This window comes from Dryobates pubescens, chromosome 17 (genome assembly GCF_014839835.1).
Source record: "Dryobates pubescens isolate bDryPub1 chromosome 17, bDryPub1.pri, whole genome shotgun sequence".
In the NCBI taxonomy this organism is placed as follows: domain Eukaryota; kingdom Metazoa; phylum Chordata; class Aves; order Piciformes; family Picidae; genus Dryobates; species Dryobates pubescens.
The window spans coordinates 168,402-188,015 of NC_071628.1; the positions used below are offsets into that span (position 1 = coordinate 168,402).

Consider the following 19,614-nt stretch of genomic DNA (forward strand, 5'->3'; position numbering starts at 1 on the left):
GATAGCTTGGCTTTGGTGGAGCTATTCCAGATCCCCACTGGCAAATGACATGAGCAGAGCCTGGCCCAGTGTTATAAAGAGGCTGTGGAGAACACAGGATGTCTTCCCCAGTGCCAACTTGTTGTTCTAAATGACACCTACTGTGAAAACAGAATCAGATTTCGATTGCAGAGTCTCATCTTACCCTGTTTACTCCAATAATGTTATTGAAGTCTGTGACTGAAGCAAACAATGTGAAGAGACACCCACGTACACTCAGAGTGAGTAACAACTTTTAGCTGTCGTCTTCTTGCAGAGAGATACAGTCACCTACCTGGAGGTCCATCTCTGCCAGGCTAATTAGCATTCGGGCAATGAATCTTTGCCAAAAGCCAACTGGGACAAAACTCATCTTGAAGACCCTCTGGACTGTGTTGGAGGTTTGGTGGCAGAGTCCGTGAATATCTAATGCTGGCTTGGTAGGAAGCAGATGAGGGAGGAGGTAGCTGAAAGACATGAAGTTCAACAGCTCAAATTTTAGCTACAGCTTGTAACAGTGAGTACATTGTTACTGGATAATAAGGCGATTCAGTCTCCAAAAAGATTTTAATGGCACAGCCTACTGCATATAAAAAAGCTTTTAGACTAAAGGGCTGCAGCAATGCATGGGGAAACTCATTTACACTATGGAAGCAAGTGGAGGCAAAACAGACATGACATAATTCAGCCAGGGCTGCTGAACAGGGCTGAAATTCATGTAATGACCAGGACATTTGTGTAATCACAAATTAAATGCATTAAAATACAAGAGTCATTACAACAGCTGTGACATTGGGACTCATGTTTGGTATCTTTACTATCCTGCCCTAGTAGTAAGCAGAGAATTCCAGCTGTGGAACAGAAGATAAATGCAAATATACAACCTACAGAAGCTCAGCTCCAGTAAGCCCAGAAGTTGGGGAGAGGAGGTGTTGTGGGAGGTGGCAGTGAGGCAGCTACAGGCTGCAGGGACTGGATTATCTGGCTCTCATCCCAGTCCCAGAATGAGAGCATCTTATGGGCCAACATGACAGGGCTCCTACTGCACCATACCGCAGCTGATGGACTCCCTGCCGTGTCCCTGACAAACTCCCAGGAACAAAGCTCGCTTTGCCAGACTGATGCCAGCAGAAGTATCACTTGTCTTGCTCAGTCTCCTCCTGCAATCAGGTCATTAGGTTCTTTGCCCAAGTGTGGAGGAGGCTTAGTGCTATCTGAGTCTGATGAGTCAGAAGTAACAGAGCTACCCTGGTGTAGAGGCCCACAAAGCTTCCAAATTATTTTCAGATCTCCCAGGGAGCACAGAATATTCATTTGTCCTGATCATTAGTGTTTGGGAAGGCAAAACCTTTGGAAAGATGGGAACTATCTTGAAAACAACGAGCTTATGGCTTGTGGTGTCTGCCAATAACTGTCAGCAATTCTTTACCAAATGCATTCTAAGTTGCCCACAGGATCCAAAATCTGACTTGCCTATAAGCAGAAACACTGCTGCTTTATCAGGGCTGAGCCTGAGTGTCAGCATCTGGGGCTCATCACTGACAGGTACAAGGACAGCAGTGAGGCAAATAGCCAAGGGACTTGACCCAGATAACAGTGGCAAGGCCTAGACCCACAGCTAACTCTGGGTCCAAATCCAGGGCTCTAAGCCTGCTGCACTTTCTCTCTAGCAGCTGTATTATTCTGCAAAAGCTGAAGTATCAGCTCAGGAAAGACAGCCATCACGAGACAACAGCTCTCTCCATATGTCACATCTGATGACATTTTATAGGATCGAATTATGTGTTCCATGAAACATCTTTGCAATGTAAAACCAATCAAAGTTCCTCTTCACTTATAAATTACAATAAGAATGGTCATATGGTCAACCCTGACACATGCACCTTAGGCAGAAAAGTGGAGTGCATCAAACCCAAAGTTCTTCTCTATAAAGGTAGTGGCGGCATCACGTGACAGCCCATAAACTTCCCTCAGTACATCCAAGAACGGGTCTGGGAGTACAAGAAGGCCAGTGAGGCCCTTCTGGGCCACAGCCCTATAGTGGATTATAATACAGATGGTGATTCTATGCTCTTGAACAACAGCCAATGCAAATTTTGAAAATATGTGAAACATGCCCCCATCTATCCTTTCAGAACAGAAACTGGCAGCTGCTTTCTCTACTGACTGCACAGAAACCCTATCTGGCAATCTAGACAATAATTGCATAAGCACAGTAACAAATAGCTGCTCTGTGTCTGGCTGGGACATTAAATTAACCCAACCTGCTATAGCTACAGTCCGTCAGTGGGAAGAATATTCTGTTAACGTGGCTTGGATCACTCTGAAAAAGACTGGCCAGGCCATGAAAAAGCAGTTTCCTTGTTCCCCAGGCACAGACAATGTAATTGCCTTGGAGAAAAGTGGCAGATAGTGACAAGGAGTCCAAAAGGCATTTTGGACTAATCAGAAGCATTGCTGCTTTATCTGTGCTAAGCCTGAGAAAATTTGTTGGCATCCGGGCCCGGGTAAGTGACAGCCACAATGACAGCCCAGAGAATGCTGCACTTGTGCTGGCATTCAGAGCTCTCCAGAGGCTCAGGGTAATGCAGCTCTGCTGTCCTGCAACGGCAAGGAAGTGAAATGCAAATGCCACCTCCGAAGTGCCATCCAACTACGGTTTCACCGTGAAGGCAACAACAGCCTGTCGCTGAGCAGATGGGAGAGAGAAAAACAGAAGGGAACGCTGCCCAGAGGAAAAGAGATGGGGGCGGGGGGGGGGAAGGGGGGAAGGGGGGGGGGGCAGAGGGGAGGAGGACTCATTAACATTTGAAGAGAGTGAGGTTTCCTAGACCTTTTCTAGGAAAACTATTGATCAACACCTATTGAGGCTGAAAGGAAGAAATCACATTGCTACTGAGGCTGCACTTCCCCCATCTCACAAGAAAGAAAATACTGCTACTTTCAGACCTGACAAGTATTGATTACCCAAAGTTTTCTGCCATACACCAAAGTGAGGATCTTTCACTGGGAACAGAGGGCTCCAGCCCACCCATAATTCAGGCGCTGCAGCCATGAGCCTCACATCCTCTCTCAGATGCAGCTGCGCCGGCTGAGTGCCTGCAGCTCATCGCCACATCCCCGGGGGTGTCACTGTCCCTCCATGCTGGTGCCTGAGCCTGTCACCAGCCTCAATGTGCTAGGTGGACAAAGACCTGCTCTGGAAAGTTTTCAGCCTAGCTTGTTTGGAGCAAATGATGCTGATGCCAGGAAACACAGCCCCAACAGACGCCTTCCATTACACTGCTTAACACACGCAAATATTTTCTCACAGCAAGATCCTTGTCAAGACAACTGCTTATAGTGGCAAAGCTTGTTAATATCCACTAATTGAATGGCTATTTCTTTCCAGCCTGGCTAAGCCCCTCTAATTATCAACATACCTGTTATTTGCCACAGGCAGTGCAATTTCAAACTTGGCCAGGAACTGGAAGTACTGCTCTTCGGTTTGCTCAGTGAAGCCTGTCCCAACTAGCAGCATCCTGAGATCCTCTGCCCTGATGACTCCATTCTTAGCTACAGACTTGGAGCTCTTGATGTTGAAAATCCTCTGCAGGCATTCTGAGAGCCAGACGGGGTCGAGGAAGTAGAGGTTCCTCAGGCCATGGCTGGTGTCTGGGAAGTGCAGCAGCGTACCCGTTTCGATCAGAAAATTAATGGCTGCAGAAGGAGACTGGAGATCAGCAACGGAGCAGCACCAGGAAACCGCAGCGCAGATGAACAAGATTATGAGGCAGCCTCTGCAGTTTTATGCACACCACAGAGCCAGCACACAGCCAAGCCAAGAGAGTAACATTTACATGAGGAGTGCTGCTATCTGGCTCTTGTAAAACCCACAGCAGCTTTACAATTAGTATTCCTGTCCTCCATAACACCACCCCACCATTACCCCCTGCCATCCCCATGGCAAAAGGCTCTCCCTGACTCCTACAAAGCAAAGGCCGCAGGACTGGGGCCCTAAAGAAAAATCTATCTTGAAACTATGGCAGCTCTCATTCTATACAGAGCAGAAATAAAATCAGACAAGGCTTCCTTTCTTAAAAATAAATAGATTAAAAATTAGTAGCCTCAAGCCAGCCTAGAACCTTCCCAGTCCTCTCCTCGAGGACTGAAGTGACCTCTCCACAGGTGTAAAGCACTCTGTAACTGGTTTTTCACATGGCAATTATCTGGTGGGGTTTTTTTCCTGCCTACACACACACTGGGCTCCATGAAACTACTGGTCTGCTTTGACCTACCAGTTTGCAAGTCTTCATAGTCTTTGATATCATTTCCTGGTGTCTGCTCAATCATCACTTCTATTTGTCTGTCTGTTAAATATTGTACATCATCATTCTGACTTCTTCTATGCTGCTCGGCAAGGACAGCTTCTTGAAGACTAAGGTAACTTCTTGGTATCTGTAAGTCACACCAGAAAAAGGAGCAGGATTTTAGTACCAGACAGCAAACCTCAGCAGGAGAGGAACCCGTCATGTCATCTTCCCTTTACAGGGTTCATATAGTGGTGCTTTCCCCAAAGTCAGAGTCATCTTAGATCCTTCACGTGCCTCCTGCACCAACGGCAGCTCCTACAGTTCACCTCCCAGCCCAAACCCCAGCCCCCCAAAGCCCCACTTTGGAAAGCAACACCACTAGGAGCACAGATCTCACCAATCTGCCTGCAAGTCTCTGTGAGCAAATTGAGCTGCCGACATCCTTCATGTTGCAGGTGACGTGGAAAATCAGCTGCCGGAGTCCATCCAGGCCCTCCAGCGTCTTACATGAGAGCTCACTGCAAAAGTCATGCAAGGGTGAAGATTATCAAACCTTATCAGCACACTGGCTTCCTTTCCAGGCTTCCTTTCTCTTATAGTGACTTTAAAGATTTCCTGCATCAGATGAATGGGAGGAAGGCTCTCAGTGAGCATTTTTAGCTTTGGAAGAAAATCCAGAGGGGCCTGGAAAAGATCTGTTCGGGCAAGCCCTGCTCTGCCTGCTTCATTTGCTGCGCACTGCTCCCTGTCCCCTATGTGCTGTGACCTCTGGGGACTCTTCTGGCACCAAAGCCATCACCCTTTTTGCCTTTGGTGGGATGCACACATCCTGGAAGGCACTGCAGGAAGGAGGAAAGCACTGTGGCGTTGGCAGTCACTGAAGACCAGTCCAGTTTTCCTTGCCTCAGATCAAAGAGGCATGATGATGACTACCACACACCTTTTCCTACCCTCATTCTGGCTCAGCTAGATCCTGTGATCGGGGAACTGACGCTTAGATCCTACATGCTGGCCTTCATCATTTTTTTAACAGCTAAAAACCTTCTCTCCCCAGCTCCTACTATTTTTGGCCTTTTTGTAGGCTGGATAAGAACAGTTCTCTTCCACTTTACCCATCAAAGCTTCTTTCCGACTGATCCTACACATGTTCCTGTGGCTCCTTTTCTAAAGCAGTGTGCTTCAGCATAGCACTGGAGTGGTTTGGGTTGGAAGGGACTTTTAAATGTCATCCAGTCCAGCCCCACTGCAGTCAGCAGGGACATTGGCAACTAGAGCAGGTTGTTCAGAGCCCCAAACCACCTGACCTGGAATGGTTTCAGGGATGGGGCAGCTCCCACATCTCCAAGCAGTGTGAGGTGGTGTGCCACCATCCTTTGTACAAAAAATTTCTTCCTTCACTCTAGACTAAATCTCCCCCTTTTAATGTAAAACCACCACCCCTTACCCTGTCAAAACAGGCCCTCTCAAACCTCAGCCATCAGTGGCACTGAGAAGTGTGCACTCACTGGGATGCTGAAGAATGACCCTGATGAAAGCACTCTGGTCTCAAGATACCCAAGACTTTCACAACGCGCACTCCTCGCACTCCCCTAACTGCCTGGGACCCTGTAAAGAGGAGCTCAGCTCCAACTGGGAGGAAATGCAGGGGAACAGGAAGGTAAAGGGAACATGAGGGACGTATGGCAGGGTAAAAGTAAGTCCCCTTGAGAAAGAATGATTGGGATCATGTTAGGATGCTCTGTGGTGATGAGAAAAGAGGTTTCGGGAGACGGAAGCACAAAGCTTTATCTCTCAGTGTGAGTCCCTGTGCCTTACACTTGGATCTCTGGGATTCCTCCCAATGGGAAGGAGCCAGGCTGGATGCCCGACGCAGCACTTGTGTCTGCAGAACAGAGCGTGGGAGGTCTCCTGAATGCTCTGCCAGGCAGCAGATGCAACAAAGGAGGACACTGCAGTGGCCTTCTTTACTTGCCAGCTACCACCTGCTCTTGCCCCAGGCACTGATGATTTCACACTGTTTGGTGTCAGCCTGCTGCATCCACGCTCCCCTTCTGTGGCTGGGAAAGAAGCAGGGCTGACAGACCCAGCTACAGAAGCCTCCTCTCCCCAAGGGCAAAACTTCATCAGCTGAAGGCAGGGAGCTGTATTCTCAGGTCAGGTGGCAAGAGGTTCCCACACAACCTCCCCTCAACAAACCCTGCAGCACCCATCCTGTAACAGTCACATTCTTGAGTTTCACAGCATTAGTTAACAAACCTTCTCTCCTTCTGACTAATGAACTGTATTACCATTTAATGGTGAGAAACCTGAATGGAGCAAGAGCACTAAAACAGGCTGGCCAAGGTCATGACTTTGGAGGTTCCAGCTCCCAGACCCACGATCAGGCCCCTGAGCGCCACTGAACTTCCCTCTGATTCTACCCCATTATCTCTGTCAAAAATAGACGGAATGCTGGCGAGTCTCTAAATCTGTTTTGTTGCCAAGGAGATCCAGCATGACAAAAGTATTTAAAGTGACATAAAATAGAGTGACTGAGCTTCACAAAGGTACAAGTACTTACTGCAGGTGCTTGAATGTGATATCTGGGAAGCCAGTTGCTCTGGATCCAGAGGGAGAGCGGCAGAGAGCCAAGACGTACGCCCTCAGCGTGGCTATCCTCTCGACGCGGAATTTAGTTTCAATTAAATCAAGGTGTGTTCCTACCACTAACACCACTGAATTTGGAGCCTTGGCCTGCAAGAGAAAACACTGACAGTGATCTCATCCAGGTTAAATCACTGTACATTCAGTGAGCATACATGAGAATATTTGAGAGGAGGTAATGGCACACACACATAAATCGGAATATATATATGTATATATATCAAAACAGAAGCAACCTGTGGTGGCAGCGTGACGACAGCAACAAGTGCTCTGGGCATTACAGAAGTTCTGCAGAACATGGCTTTAATCATCTGCCACTACTGCAGAGCAGGAAACTATCGGTTTGGGTTTATTGCATCAGGGCTTAACGTAAAGGGAGCTGCCATGTGGTGTTAAGTTGCTACAAGCCAGCTAAATGATGGGAACAAAGGAAAATAGGTTAGCTTCACCTGCAGCCAGAAGATCTAACACTGATATGCTGAGAAAGGCTGGTTACACACTGGAATGGATACCTGGGGAAGTTACACAAACTTTTTCACTGGAGGTGCATGGAGGGAGAGGTGAGATAAACTGCTAGGAAAACCTGAATCTACTGAATCCTGAGCCAGTGAAAGGAATGGATTAGATGATCTTGTGGTTTCTTCCAGCCTTTCCATGTTTCTATTACAGCACTGGATTGCATCCAGATTTCAGGGAATACACTGCCAAATACAGTGGGATTGCACAGGCTTAAGCAAGGATCAGCCTGACTTTGACCAGAGAAGAATATTCTGATGCAGAAATATCTGCTTATTTGCATTTCTCTCTTCTGACACCTACTGAAATCTCACCTCAATGACACCAAAGTCGACCCTGGTGCAGAAACAGTAGTGATGGGCCCAAGGGGCCCAAACTGGCCCAAGGCTCTACAAAGAGTACAAGCACAGGGCAAGCATGTACAGATCTTCCCCGGTGTGTTCTGCCAGTATCCAGCAGCCTGCAGCTCACCAGTTTCCTGAGCATGAGACAGTATCTCTGAATCAATAGCACGTGATGGATTTTTATTCTCTCAGTCTGCCTTTTCAACTTCTGACACCCACAGCACATTGCAATCCCAAAAAATTCCACAGGTTAGCTATTTGCTGGCTTCAGGATGCTTGCTGTTGTTTGTTTCAAAGCTATCACTACCTGATTTCATTTGATCTCGCCTAACTCCTCCATTGTAAATGATCAGGAACAAAGACTCCATTGTGGTTTTCTCCTTAGCCTGCTAAGTCTAAATGCAACACTCCTCCCCATTTGCCTATTTCTAAGCTGAAGAGATCTAATTATTTAATTGCTGTGCACTGAGAGTCTTTTTTTCATCCTTTTAACCACTGTGTTCATCTTTCTCTGTATCTTTTCTAAGCTACTATGTGCTTGCTGGGATATGTTAAGGACTCAGGCACATCAGACCTTTTGAAACATGGTAATTATGCTCTCAGCTTTGTTCCCTGCCTTGGGTTTTTGATTGCTGCTGACCATTAAGCTGTTTCTGTAATGTTGAGATGTTTCTTCTTTTGAGAGGCACTAACTCAGGACTCATTTTTGCGTGTATCATGTTAACATACGTATCATAGAACGACAGACTGTTTTGGTTGAAAAAGCTCTCTAAGATCATTGAGTGCAACCCTCAATCTAACACCACCATGGCCATTAAGCCATGTTCCCACATGCCATGTCCCTTAGAGCCATGTCCACACATTTCTTGAATACCTTTGGGGACAGTGACTCCACCACTTCCCTGGGCTACCTGCTCCAACGCCTGATCACTCTTGCAGGAAAGAATTTTTTCCTGATATCCAATCTAAACCTCCCCTGGCACAATTTCAGGCCATCTCCTCTCAGCCAATCATCTGATACTAGGGAGAAAACACTGACCCCCACTTCACTCCAAGGCCCTATCAAATAAGCAAGATTTAAGACCCCCAAAAAACGTTAAGATGGTAATATAAAACAGCCAACACCACTGCATTCGTTGAAGCTGAGAGACACTCTCAAGCTTGCCTGACTCTGAAGTGTTACAATATAACCCCCACACTAACGTGTGCCCAACTGACACAAGAAAGAAAATGCTTCAGACCCCGCTTGGAGCACAGTGTGGTCAAACACTAACTCCAAAATAAGTTTATGCTCAGCCTTACTTTGCAAGGGTTTATAAATCAGCTTTTGTCTCACTCTCTGATGTGTGTGAGGGAGAACAAAGCAAATGATAAATTTAATCCATTAAATATAATGATATGCCTACAGCGGCCTGGAAAATTAATTCCAAAAGCTGTGCAAAATTCATGGCTGGTGGAGGTTTTAAAAGCAGGCCAGAAAAGGAATCTGTAACACCACATATCTGTGTGCCGAGCTACTATGTGATTAGTGAGGCACCCCAGAGTCCACCGGTGACTTCTTACCTCGATGTTCAGCAGCCAGAACTGTAAGTTTGCCACAGCTTCTTCCCCCAGTGCCAAGTTCCATACCACGATGTACAATGCTTTGTCTGTGAAGAAACACTGATTGACTGTAGACATGCTCGCTGGGCCTCCAATATCCCAGACATTGAACTCCACTGAATCAACCTACTTAGACAAAGAGAAGTGTTCAAATCAAACGTTGCAGTAAATCACAGGGAAATAATAGCTGAAGTATAAACCTATGCCTCCATAATGTATGACACAAGAAGGGTTTCAATGTCCTAATTGTGCCTCCAGGAAAGACAAATCAACAAGCAATTGTTAAGCATGTCTACCACTTCCCCACAGGAAATCAAGACTAATTACTTGCTGCTAAAACCATAGAGGTGCCCTTGATGCTGGTAAATCTCCAGTTAATGCTGCGGATTCTCCAGTACAAACAAGGGTCTCATTCTGGTATTTCACTGCATCTGGAATAGAAACTGTTTCATCCTTGTCTGTGCCATGCTCAACTTGGCCGTTGAAGCTACTTATCTGCCACTGCTCTGGGGAACAGGAAACCTCCTGCTGAAATCACTTCCACTGAGCTCAGCCCTAACTGAGCCAAACAGAATATAGATGCTCAGGAGATGGGAAACTTCTCAAGCCTTTCATAAACACCTTCTGCATGCTGCTCAGAGGCTTCTGGTGCATGTGTAACATCAGAGATGGGCTAGAAGTACAGCCACAGTAAGTCAGCCTCACTGGTTTTTCAGAGAATGTGTAAATGCAGGCCTCTCTGACTCTCTTTCAAGTATCTCAGTATCCATTCCTCCATGCAGCCCCACACCAGCACTAAGAGTGACAACAGCTCTGAGCCTGAAGAGTGTTCAGGCTTCCAGTTGCAGTAGGAAGCACTGACATACCTCGGAGGCTCTGTTCCTATGTCACTTGGCCCTGGTGAGGAAAGAAGCCTGTGACTGAGTAGAAAACCAGCCACCATCCCCAGTGCATCACATAAGACTGAGTGGGCTCTGTTTACTTGTCCAGGGCCAAGTACTGCCTGATCCCACAAGTGACCCCAGGAGATTTCAGCAAGGAGTTAAGTACCTCAGCAGGGCTCTGCTCCCCTAGCACGGTCCCAGTTTGAAGTCTCCCAGAAACAGCTGGAAGAACTTCCATATTGTTTAAACCAAGCCCTAATTAGCAGCAGGACTGCTTTGTTCATCCAAAAGACATTAATCTGTCGGTGCTGGTATGGAGAGACAGAGACTCAGAGGTAGGGACAAAAGCCTGTTCAACATCTTGATCCCACTCCAGGTCTCCGATTGTGTCTAGGTTTTTATGTTACTCAATTGCCCTTCAACACAAAATGCACGACTCCCTTCTCCCACCAGTGTCTTTAGAGAACCAGCGTCTTTTATCTTTCTGTCTCTGGCTTGGCACTCCTGGCTGTAGAAAAACTGAACTCAGCAGGCTCCTCCACCCCTTCCTAAACAGCATGGTGGTCATGACTCCCACCTGGGCAGGGGGAGCCATGTGTTTGCACACCTTCAGCTCTGACAAGAGCTCAGGACCGGCTCTGCATGCTTTCATCCCTGTGTGACTATGCAAGTGGTGAACAAGGCCACCTACAAGTGAATTAATTCAGTGCTGTCTAAATGAGTTCAGTATGGGTTGACACAGTCCCTGAATGAGCCACCTGAGATTTGGGTGTTAGAGGTGTGCCTTGGACATGTGTGGATCATAGGAGATGTCAGGCAGCCTACCTTTCACCCACCTTGCCCACCTAGGACAGTTCTGATACCAAGGGAGTCCAGCTTTAGGAACTGATGTCCCATTTTCTGGTCCCAAATGAAAGGACAATCTACTATAGACATGCCTATTTAAAACAGTCACTCAGAATCAGTGTCCAAAGACCACATGGGCTAGACTTTAGGCAGTCTGCATATGGCGCTCTCTTCAGCATACAAACAGAACTGTCCTCTAGCGCCAACTGGAAAGGAAGCAGAGGAATTGTGATGGGTCTACAGGCATGTCACTCGTGAGGTCTGGCTCACAGGTAGTGGAATCTGTTGTCAAAAGGCAGGCAATTTCAGCCCCGAAGGGACACTGCAGGGCTCAAACATCTCACCGGGACTAAACAGCTTTGATTGTTTCTCACCTTTGCCTTGTGTCCCACTGGCTTGGGGAGCTGCCATTTCGTTGTACGTATGGTGGCATCACTGTGCATCATCTGAGGGACTTTGCCTGTCTGCAGGATCTCAACCAGTGTGGACTTTCCCTGCCGTGGAGGACCGACGATGATCATCTTCATGAGCTTGCACTTCTCTGCCTTGCGCAGCTGTGCCCGTAAGTATGCCAGCACTGTTTTAGGGCCTGGGAGGAATGGAGAGGCTCTATCTGTGGGCAGCAGTTACAAATGCACACATCTACAGCAGGACTGCACAAAGCCTACTGCTGCAGACACATCAGCCGAGTCAATATTTTCCCTGCAGTTTCACTGTGGGCTGAGACAACCAGAGAACAAAGAAAGAAACCTCCAGTGGACAAACCTGAGACAGGGACCCCAGGAAAAGGTCACTGCTCTGAGACTCTACAATGGAGCACTGTAAAGAGAAACAAATGCTGTGGCTCGTACGCTGCAGAAGCTCAAAGGAAACATAAAATACTAATTTAGTATTGGAAAATACTCAGTTTTTCCTTCTGCTTTTATGTTTCCAGTTAAAATTAGATTTCAGCTTCAACAGCATGTTGGAGAAGGAATAATTCTTAATAACTTTGTTCCCACAGGATTTTCTTATTAAAACACACACACAAAAGAAGACAGTATTGTAATAGATCCAGAAACCTAGCAGCTTACAACAAAGCCACTTCAATGTGACTGTGGCTGCTGATCCCAAACACTTCAGTCTTTAGAAAGACTGTCTGAATACTCTAAAATATGCACTTCAGGAAGCAAGCCACAGAATTTATCCAGCGTGCACACTGCAGGGGAAACATCGCATTTAGAAGTCACTGTTTAAAGATGGGATCCGTCTTAAACTGGTCATACACCCCGAACTCAGCACTGACTTGCAAACGTGTAGGAGGCTTCCTATGCAGTTCCAGTTAACCACAAGGGCTTGGGCACAGCCTGCCTGTCCCTGTCAGGACCACTGAAAGGAAGTGATTTTCATTCCCTGTTCAGGCAGTTTAATAAAGAACACATAGGACCAGCCTTACCCTCTTTTCTGATCTCTGCAGGGACGTTACTGATACTCAGTTCCTCAATATCCAGCTGCCAGAGATTAGCCAGCTGTCCCAGTTCTGGGGGGAGCTCTCGGATACCAGGGTTACTGTGAAAAAACAAATCCAGCTACCAACAACCAGGCTTTGTGTGTAAGTAGCTGCTCTCACAGGCTCTCACATTACCCTATTCTCTCCTTGCAGAAATCTTCCATTAACATTTTAATAAGACTACGCAGCACTTTAATAGTAAGTTCCATCCTAAAAGTGATGTATAACCTCAAGTTATCCTTGGAGGCAGATGAGCATAACCATCTTTACTGGATAGTTGAGGAAATAAAGGCAAAAATGATGAGTTACTGCCTCTAAGGCTATGGAAGCTGACAGCAAAAAGACAGAATGAAGCAGAGGATGCTAGATTCCCAGGCTTGCATTCAAAGCATGAGACCATCTTCTCTAATTCAAAAGACCAGCCCCTTCCTTATCTAAAGTAAATGATGGGCACAGTGCTAACAAGGGGCTGACTATTTCCAGCTTTTTGACTTCAAAAGCCCTGGACATCTGGGGTGGGGCTCCACAGAAGACTGGTCACTAAAACAACATGGAAATAATACTGCAGAGCTTTTCCAGGACAGACTTACTTTCCTAAATAAAGTTCTGTTAAACCCTTCAGAAGGCAAACGGACTGTGGGACAGCATCCAGCTGATTGTCATTCAGATAAAGGACTTCCAGAGAATCACTCAGAAATGCTGGAAACTCCAAAAAAGGACCTGCAACGAGACAAGAAACAAATTGCACCTGTAAAACACAACAAGCACCAAGGTTCTGATCCAGAAGCCTTTACCCTGACTTTGTAAGCGAGACATGAGGCAGGAACTTGGCAGGAACTACCACAGAGCAAGAGCAGAAAAGCAAATGGGCTTCGATGGCAATCAAACATCAATGCTCACACCTCAGTTTTTTAACATCAAGTTGATTCGTGTGTTTGAAGGTTAGCATCTCCATGACCTCTGACGGGCTGAGGGAAGAACTCTAGGTCTGCCAAGACAACTACACGTCAGAGTGGCATTATATTTCTTGCTGCTGAATAGCTGGTAATACCTCATGAACTGCCCCTATTCCAGCCTAACAGCTGGCATTGAAAGGCCACAGCAAGGGCACAAATGGTTCTCAACATGTTTTTTCCCCATGTTGCCTGAGAAAAAACAGAAGTCTGTCAGAATGTATATCCAGGCCCCCACGATGCATCCTGGGGCAATTTGTGGTGGATCCAAGTCAATAACAACAGAGAAGAAACCCCAAACTGCAGCTGACAGACTGCTAACCTATGCTGCCTCTAAAAGACTGCTTGTATTTGCCCCTGTTTAGTTTTAGACTGCACGGTCCCAGGGCACTTCAGACTTCCTACATGTCTGAGCAGCAGTGAGCGTATTTTGGGAGCAACCCAAGCAATAATAGCAACAACTGCACGGCTGAGTTACTGCTGCTGGAGAGGTTCAAACAAAGGGAAATTCAGCTGGTTCCAAAGAGCATCATTTCACTCCACAAATTACTCCCGGGGCAGTGGTATGAAAAACTGCCATGAATTGTGTTGTTGTCTTAAGAGTGTCACATGTATCTACCAAGGAGCATCCTGAAGTCAAGGAAAAACAGGCCACACAGGGACAAGCAGATTCTGAGCCTCTGATTAGGAAAGTACAACCAGCACCATCTGCTGCCTCCATGGCTGCTCCCTGAGATGTGTGACACATCCTTCCTCAAGGACAGGACAGGGGCACTGCCACCAGGATGTTCTTCCCATACAGGGAAGACTTGTTGAACTGTAACTACACCTAGCCAAAACAAAACAAACCAAAACAAACAGGGGGGTAGGGAAGACAAAATTGAAGACGTTTTCTCCAGAGAAAATTCCTCAGTTCTGATATGAAGAGCATTTCAAGCCTGAGCTGTGATCAGAAAAGCTAGAGGCTCAGTGTCTGCGGGGGCGTCTCACAGAGGTGACAGAACTGCCTGGTGTGGGCAGGGTGTCACAGCCCGCCTTTGAGCTTTCAAACACAAACCCATCTTTGGGATTATTTTTAGGAGAACAGCAGGCTTATTCATGGATCCATTCATTTCCTCTCAGGCTCATTGCTGGGCTTGAGCTTTTCATTGTTGCTCTTCAGCAGGCACCTAGGTACAGAGAGATTCAGTCCCTCCTGGAACACGTAGCAGCAAACCCCTGAAATAGCTGCACTCTTGATTCACTGAAGAGTCCCAGGTGGGAAGGAGTGCACTACATGGGAAGCAAGCTGGAGGTGTTTATGAATTGTAATTATTTATTCATGAGTTATTTATGATTTCTCTGGCTTGAGCTCAAATTTTCTTTTAAAGAACTGTAGAAAAAAGATAAAACAAATGGCGTCTTGAAAATGTATTTTTGGATGAGCAAACACCACCAGCAGCACGCACGTGTGCAAGGACTTACGCTGGGATTTATCTATCCAGCAGAGCAAGCATCCATAAATTATTCCTTTTAAAATAATCTCAACTTAAGTAAGCAGCTTTCTTGGTATAGTCATATGAAAACCTGCCCCCCCACCTCGCTATGGGACTTCTGTGAGCAGCTGATGTACTCTAGCTTCTGTTTTCTCTTGATGGTCCTTAAATTCTTGGCCACATCCTCTAGCCTCACCAAGCTATACTTGGCAGAGGAACAAAGAGAAGAAGATGAGCTGGCTTTGCTCTTTCTCTGCGGCTATTCAACCATGGCACCAGCCAGGTGGGCTACTCTATGCCCTCCCGCAACCTGAGGCAACCTCCAGCAGCTCAAAGTTGCACCAGGGCATTATGTGCCAAGGCTTTTCCAATGGTACTAACAGAGAGTCCATCTTCCTCTCCTTTATGCAGAAGAACTCTGCTGGGTTTGCAGCACATAGAAAGTTCCATCAGGACAGCAAGTCCCTTTCAGAGCTGCTTTTAGCTACCTTTGCACACTGCTCCTGCCCTTCTGTCCCCCTGGGAAATGCTGCTCTAGCATTTCACAGAGAAGTTCTGAGGATACATCAAGCCCCACAGATTCACAAGGCTAAGACTTCTTTTCCAGTTCTTCAATGTTTGGGATTTCACAGATGTCACAGATTGTCTATTTTCATTTCCGACTTGGGAGCAGTGCAGAGCAACACCTTCTCCTCCTTAGGGTGCACACACAGGACTGGCTGCACAGCAGCCTCTGCTTCCACAGACAGGAAAATGAGGCAGGACTAGCCTTGCCTGGAGGTCCAGGAAGAGCCTCTGCCCTGCAGATGAGCAGACTGGAGGTCAGAACCTCCTGAAAGTCCTGGGTTAAATTCCAGGGTCAGTTGGCATGATGTTGCTCATTTTCACTGCTTGTTTCAGTCCAATGATTCTCTTGACTGACAGCATCAGTGACTAGAGCTGATGACACCTTAGACCATCACATCTTTGCTCCCTTTGTCATTTGCCAAAGACAGCATGCCTAGCAGTGAAAAACCACTGAAGCCTTCCTTCTGTGTTATCCTGCTAAAGGGGGATGTGGAACATTCCCACTTTGGTGCATTCACAACAGCTCAAACTCCCTCCAGAGAAGGCAGCTCAAAGAAAAGGTGAATAAGTGAAGCCTCCTGGCACCTTTACTGTAGGTCACTCCCTACAGGAGTAGCCCATTTGGAATGGATGAACACCAGCAAGGCTTGCACCTACAGCTATAGCTGTACCTGGTGCATTTACCACCTTGACCTATTCCCCATGACCCGTAATCATGGATGATTTTTCAGAGGAACTGAGGAAAGCCATTTGCTGCAGGAGGGCCTCTCTCTCTCTCCCTCAGACCTGCGTCATGAAGATGCCAGCTCCATTCCACTTTGCAACTGGCAAAAAATGCTTTAGAGCCATTCTTCAGGCAGCCAGTGCTGAGAGAGCTCTCCAAGTGCTTTCACATAAAACAAGCAAACAAGAGATGTAGATGAACCCCACAGAGAGAAGGAAGCAGTGCAAATATCTTCAGACAGTCCTTTGTTCTCGCTGAGATTTCACATGCACTACCCCAGATCTCTTTCTTTTGCTCTGCCCTACACTGTGGTTGCAAATCAGAGACAGGGAAAACATGCAATTTACAAATTCAGCAACAGAAACAGTCCTAAGAATAGTAAGACTAATTATGGGTTAATTTCCCTTCAACATACCAGCTAATACTCTGGCTATAAAGAGTAATCTTCATGACAAGAACAAAAGCTCAGGGAAAGAAACAGTTTTCACTCATTCTTCATCTTTCTGTACTGACGGTCCTAAGCAGCTGCACCATTTCTCTAGAAGCACTTTATCTGAACACATTTCCTCTCCAATTTAATTGCAGATGAGTTTACACTGATTTCCCTCCAGCCAGACTGCACATTCTCCTGCTGCTTCAGAGCTCACCTGGCACTCTCAGCACTGCCTGCACCTTACCTGACTCCGGGCTGCCACGTGCTCTGCTCTTCGTGGTGAAGAAGGGAATCCGCTTGGTTTTGAACGCCTCGTCACTCCTGTGGGGCAAACAGATAGTGACGTGTGGAGAGGAGAGCTTGGAGGTGGCATTTGAGAGCTGTGCTAGAGCTGTGTGACCAAGACAGTCTGTGGTGCTGAGTTTGGCCCCACGGAAGGCTGTGGGACTCACAGCACCAGCTCCTATGGGCTCCTCCCTGCTGCTAAGAGACAAGACTAAAACCTGCTGTGCAATGGCAGAGCTAGACTCCACCAGCACTTGTCTAGGCCCAATGGTTTTCTTCTGGCAAATTAACAGAGCTCTGCAAGGCAGCACTTTCAGCTCCCAGGGTGAGAGCACTTGACCCCCCCCAGCTTTATGGGTGTCAAGGTTAAGTACATTGTCAAACAGCAAATTGAACGAGCGTCACTAGAAGTGCTGGAGAATCGACCTGATGCCATTCCCCCCTTCACCAGAGAGACTCTGACAAGATGACCCAATAACATGACTCTGAAAATGCACTGTGCCATTCAAAACCCAGCAATTTGTCTTTTGCAACTGATGATACAGTGCAGGAGGACTCCAGAAAATTTGTTGGACAGGCAGTCGTGTGAGAAGATACGAGTATGACACAACTCAGTGCAGCTCTGGAGAAGATAAGGGACCTCTAACTCTGTCTATTAAACATCCCTGTGGCAATTCCTAAACAGAACAACATCAGCCTTTTATTGGATGACCTTATTAATGTCAGTCTTGTCTATGAACTTGCAGCTGGCTACACTTCCATTTAAAAACAAAGCTTTTTCATTTTTTCCAAAACAATACTCCCACACTAACTACAAACTGCAGCCCAGCCCAGATTATGGTTAAGAGCTACTCCCCACAAACCAGTGTTTGTAGTGCTGAGCCACACACTGGGTTAAAGACATTTCTACATGTTCTGAAATTAAACTGCCATTATCAGTAATCTATCCACTTAATAAATGATACAGTGAGCTAAATGGCCAAGAATGGGTGAAGGATAATTCATCACTGTCACAGCCACACAATGTGCTTCGAGACGTGGTATGTGGATATCAATGCCTTCTTGTGCAGGTAATTCATTCACTGCTGACATATTTTGTATCACACCAGGGATTGGGTTTGCTACTATTTCTTCAGCTCTTGTTTTGTGAGGCAAAATCTGAAAGAAACACTTACTTCCCCAGTTGGTTTTTTGCAAGATCCAGTGATTTAAGTTGTTTGCAGCTCCACTTATCTTGTGAAGGCAAAGTAACCAACTGATTTCCCAGCAGCTTCAGGGACACCAAAGCCTACAAGAGGAACAGCCTAGAGTTAGAAGGCAGAGCCCGTCAAACACACCAAGAGAGGGTTTTCAGTGTGGCTATTAAATGACAGAACATGAAGAAAGTACATTTTATTCATCAGAACATCCTGTCCGTGCTGCCCAGCATGCAAACATTCCCTTCTTGTCTCCAGCAAGCATATTTCCTGCACGGAGCAGCACCACTATTAGTTCTGGGAGATTATTAGGCTACTTGCTGACAGATGCAATTGGAAACAACCCATACAGAAGGACATTCTGCTTTTAGTGAGGAAACCTTTCCAAATGGAAAAGAACAGCATGAGTTACCTACAGAGTATGCCACACAGGGATGAGAAGTCTTACACGTGGCTGCAAGCTGCTATCAGTGTGGGCTGGCACCTGTGTATGCCTAAAATCAACGTGCAATATGTGAACAATTTAACACAAGGAAAAAATTCATTGCTTTGTTAGTACTTGTCTATTAAAATGGCAAGGATTTATACTAACTTCCCAAGATTCACAGGAGTTGACTGCCTACTTGTTGTATCCTCACACTGGACAGAGATTTTAAAAACAAGAAGTGAAGCCAATCAACACCACACAGCACTGCAGTGATCGGGCTTGGCTGCAAATACCAGGAACAAGGTTAAATCCAAGCTCCTCTTTACATTTGAATGAAATACAAAATAAAAAAACCACGGGTCCCATTCAGATTTGTAACATCTGTGCTCTTCCATTTGCCCTTAAAAATAATAGAGACCCATACAATCCATTTCATTTGACTGAAAATCCAGTCCTCTATGCAGTTTCCAACCAGGTTTATTCTGCTAGTCCAACCACGCAGAATGTCAGCTGAATTATCTCGTGCCACAAACACAGCAGCATTAACAAATTACAGCCCATGGAAGTCACCTCTGTGCAGCAGAGACCTAAGCATCTAATTTGTTAAACATTTAAACTAGATATGAAGGGGGAAGGGGCTGAAATCAGTCCCCCCAGGCAGGAGTCTGAGGGTGGTAAGCTGGAGGGGTGAAACCAGCAGCCCAGCTGAAGTGCATGTACACTAATGCACTCAGCATGGGCAACAAACAAGAGGAGCTGGAAGCCTCGTTGCAGCAGGAAAGTTATGATGCAGTTGCCATCACAGAGCCGTGGTGGGACGACTCACATGACTGGAGCGCTGCAATTGATGGCTACAGGTTCTTCAGGAGAGACAGGCAAGGAAGAAGGGGTGAAGGGGTGGCCCTGTACATCAGGGAGGC

General features: G+C 46.5%; 1 protein-coding gene across 3 annotated transcripts in view; it reads right to left on the bottom strand.

The window, feature by feature from the left end:
- Positions 1–19,614, bottom strand: part of LRRK1 (leucine rich repeat kinase 1) — an 81,081-nt gene that overhangs the window by 22,493 nt on the left and 38,974 nt on the right. For all 3 annotated transcript variants that reach the window (XM_009899893.2, XM_054169270.1, XM_054169271.1), the window contains 11 exons: positions 18,247–18,359; positions 17,031–17,107; positions 13,225–13,354; positions 12,581–12,693; positions 11,520–11,734; positions 9,377–9,541; positions 6,871–7,043; positions 4,708–4,828; positions 4,296–4,455; positions 3,441–3,717; positions 314–485 (listed from right to left, as the gene is read on the bottom strand). In XM_009899893.2, the coding sequence (XP_009898195.2) occupies positions 314–485; positions 3,441–3,717; positions 4,296–4,455; positions 4,708–4,828; positions 6,871–7,043; positions 9,377–9,541; positions 11,520–11,734; positions 12,581–12,693; positions 13,225–13,354; positions 17,031–17,107; positions 18,247–18,359 (1,716 nt within the window). The remainder of the gene's footprint in view (positions 1–313; positions 486–3,440; positions 3,718–4,295; positions 4,456–4,707; positions 4,829–6,870; positions 7,044–9,376; positions 9,542–11,519; positions 11,735–12,580; positions 12,694–13,224; positions 13,355–17,030; positions 17,108–18,246; positions 18,360–19,614) is intronic.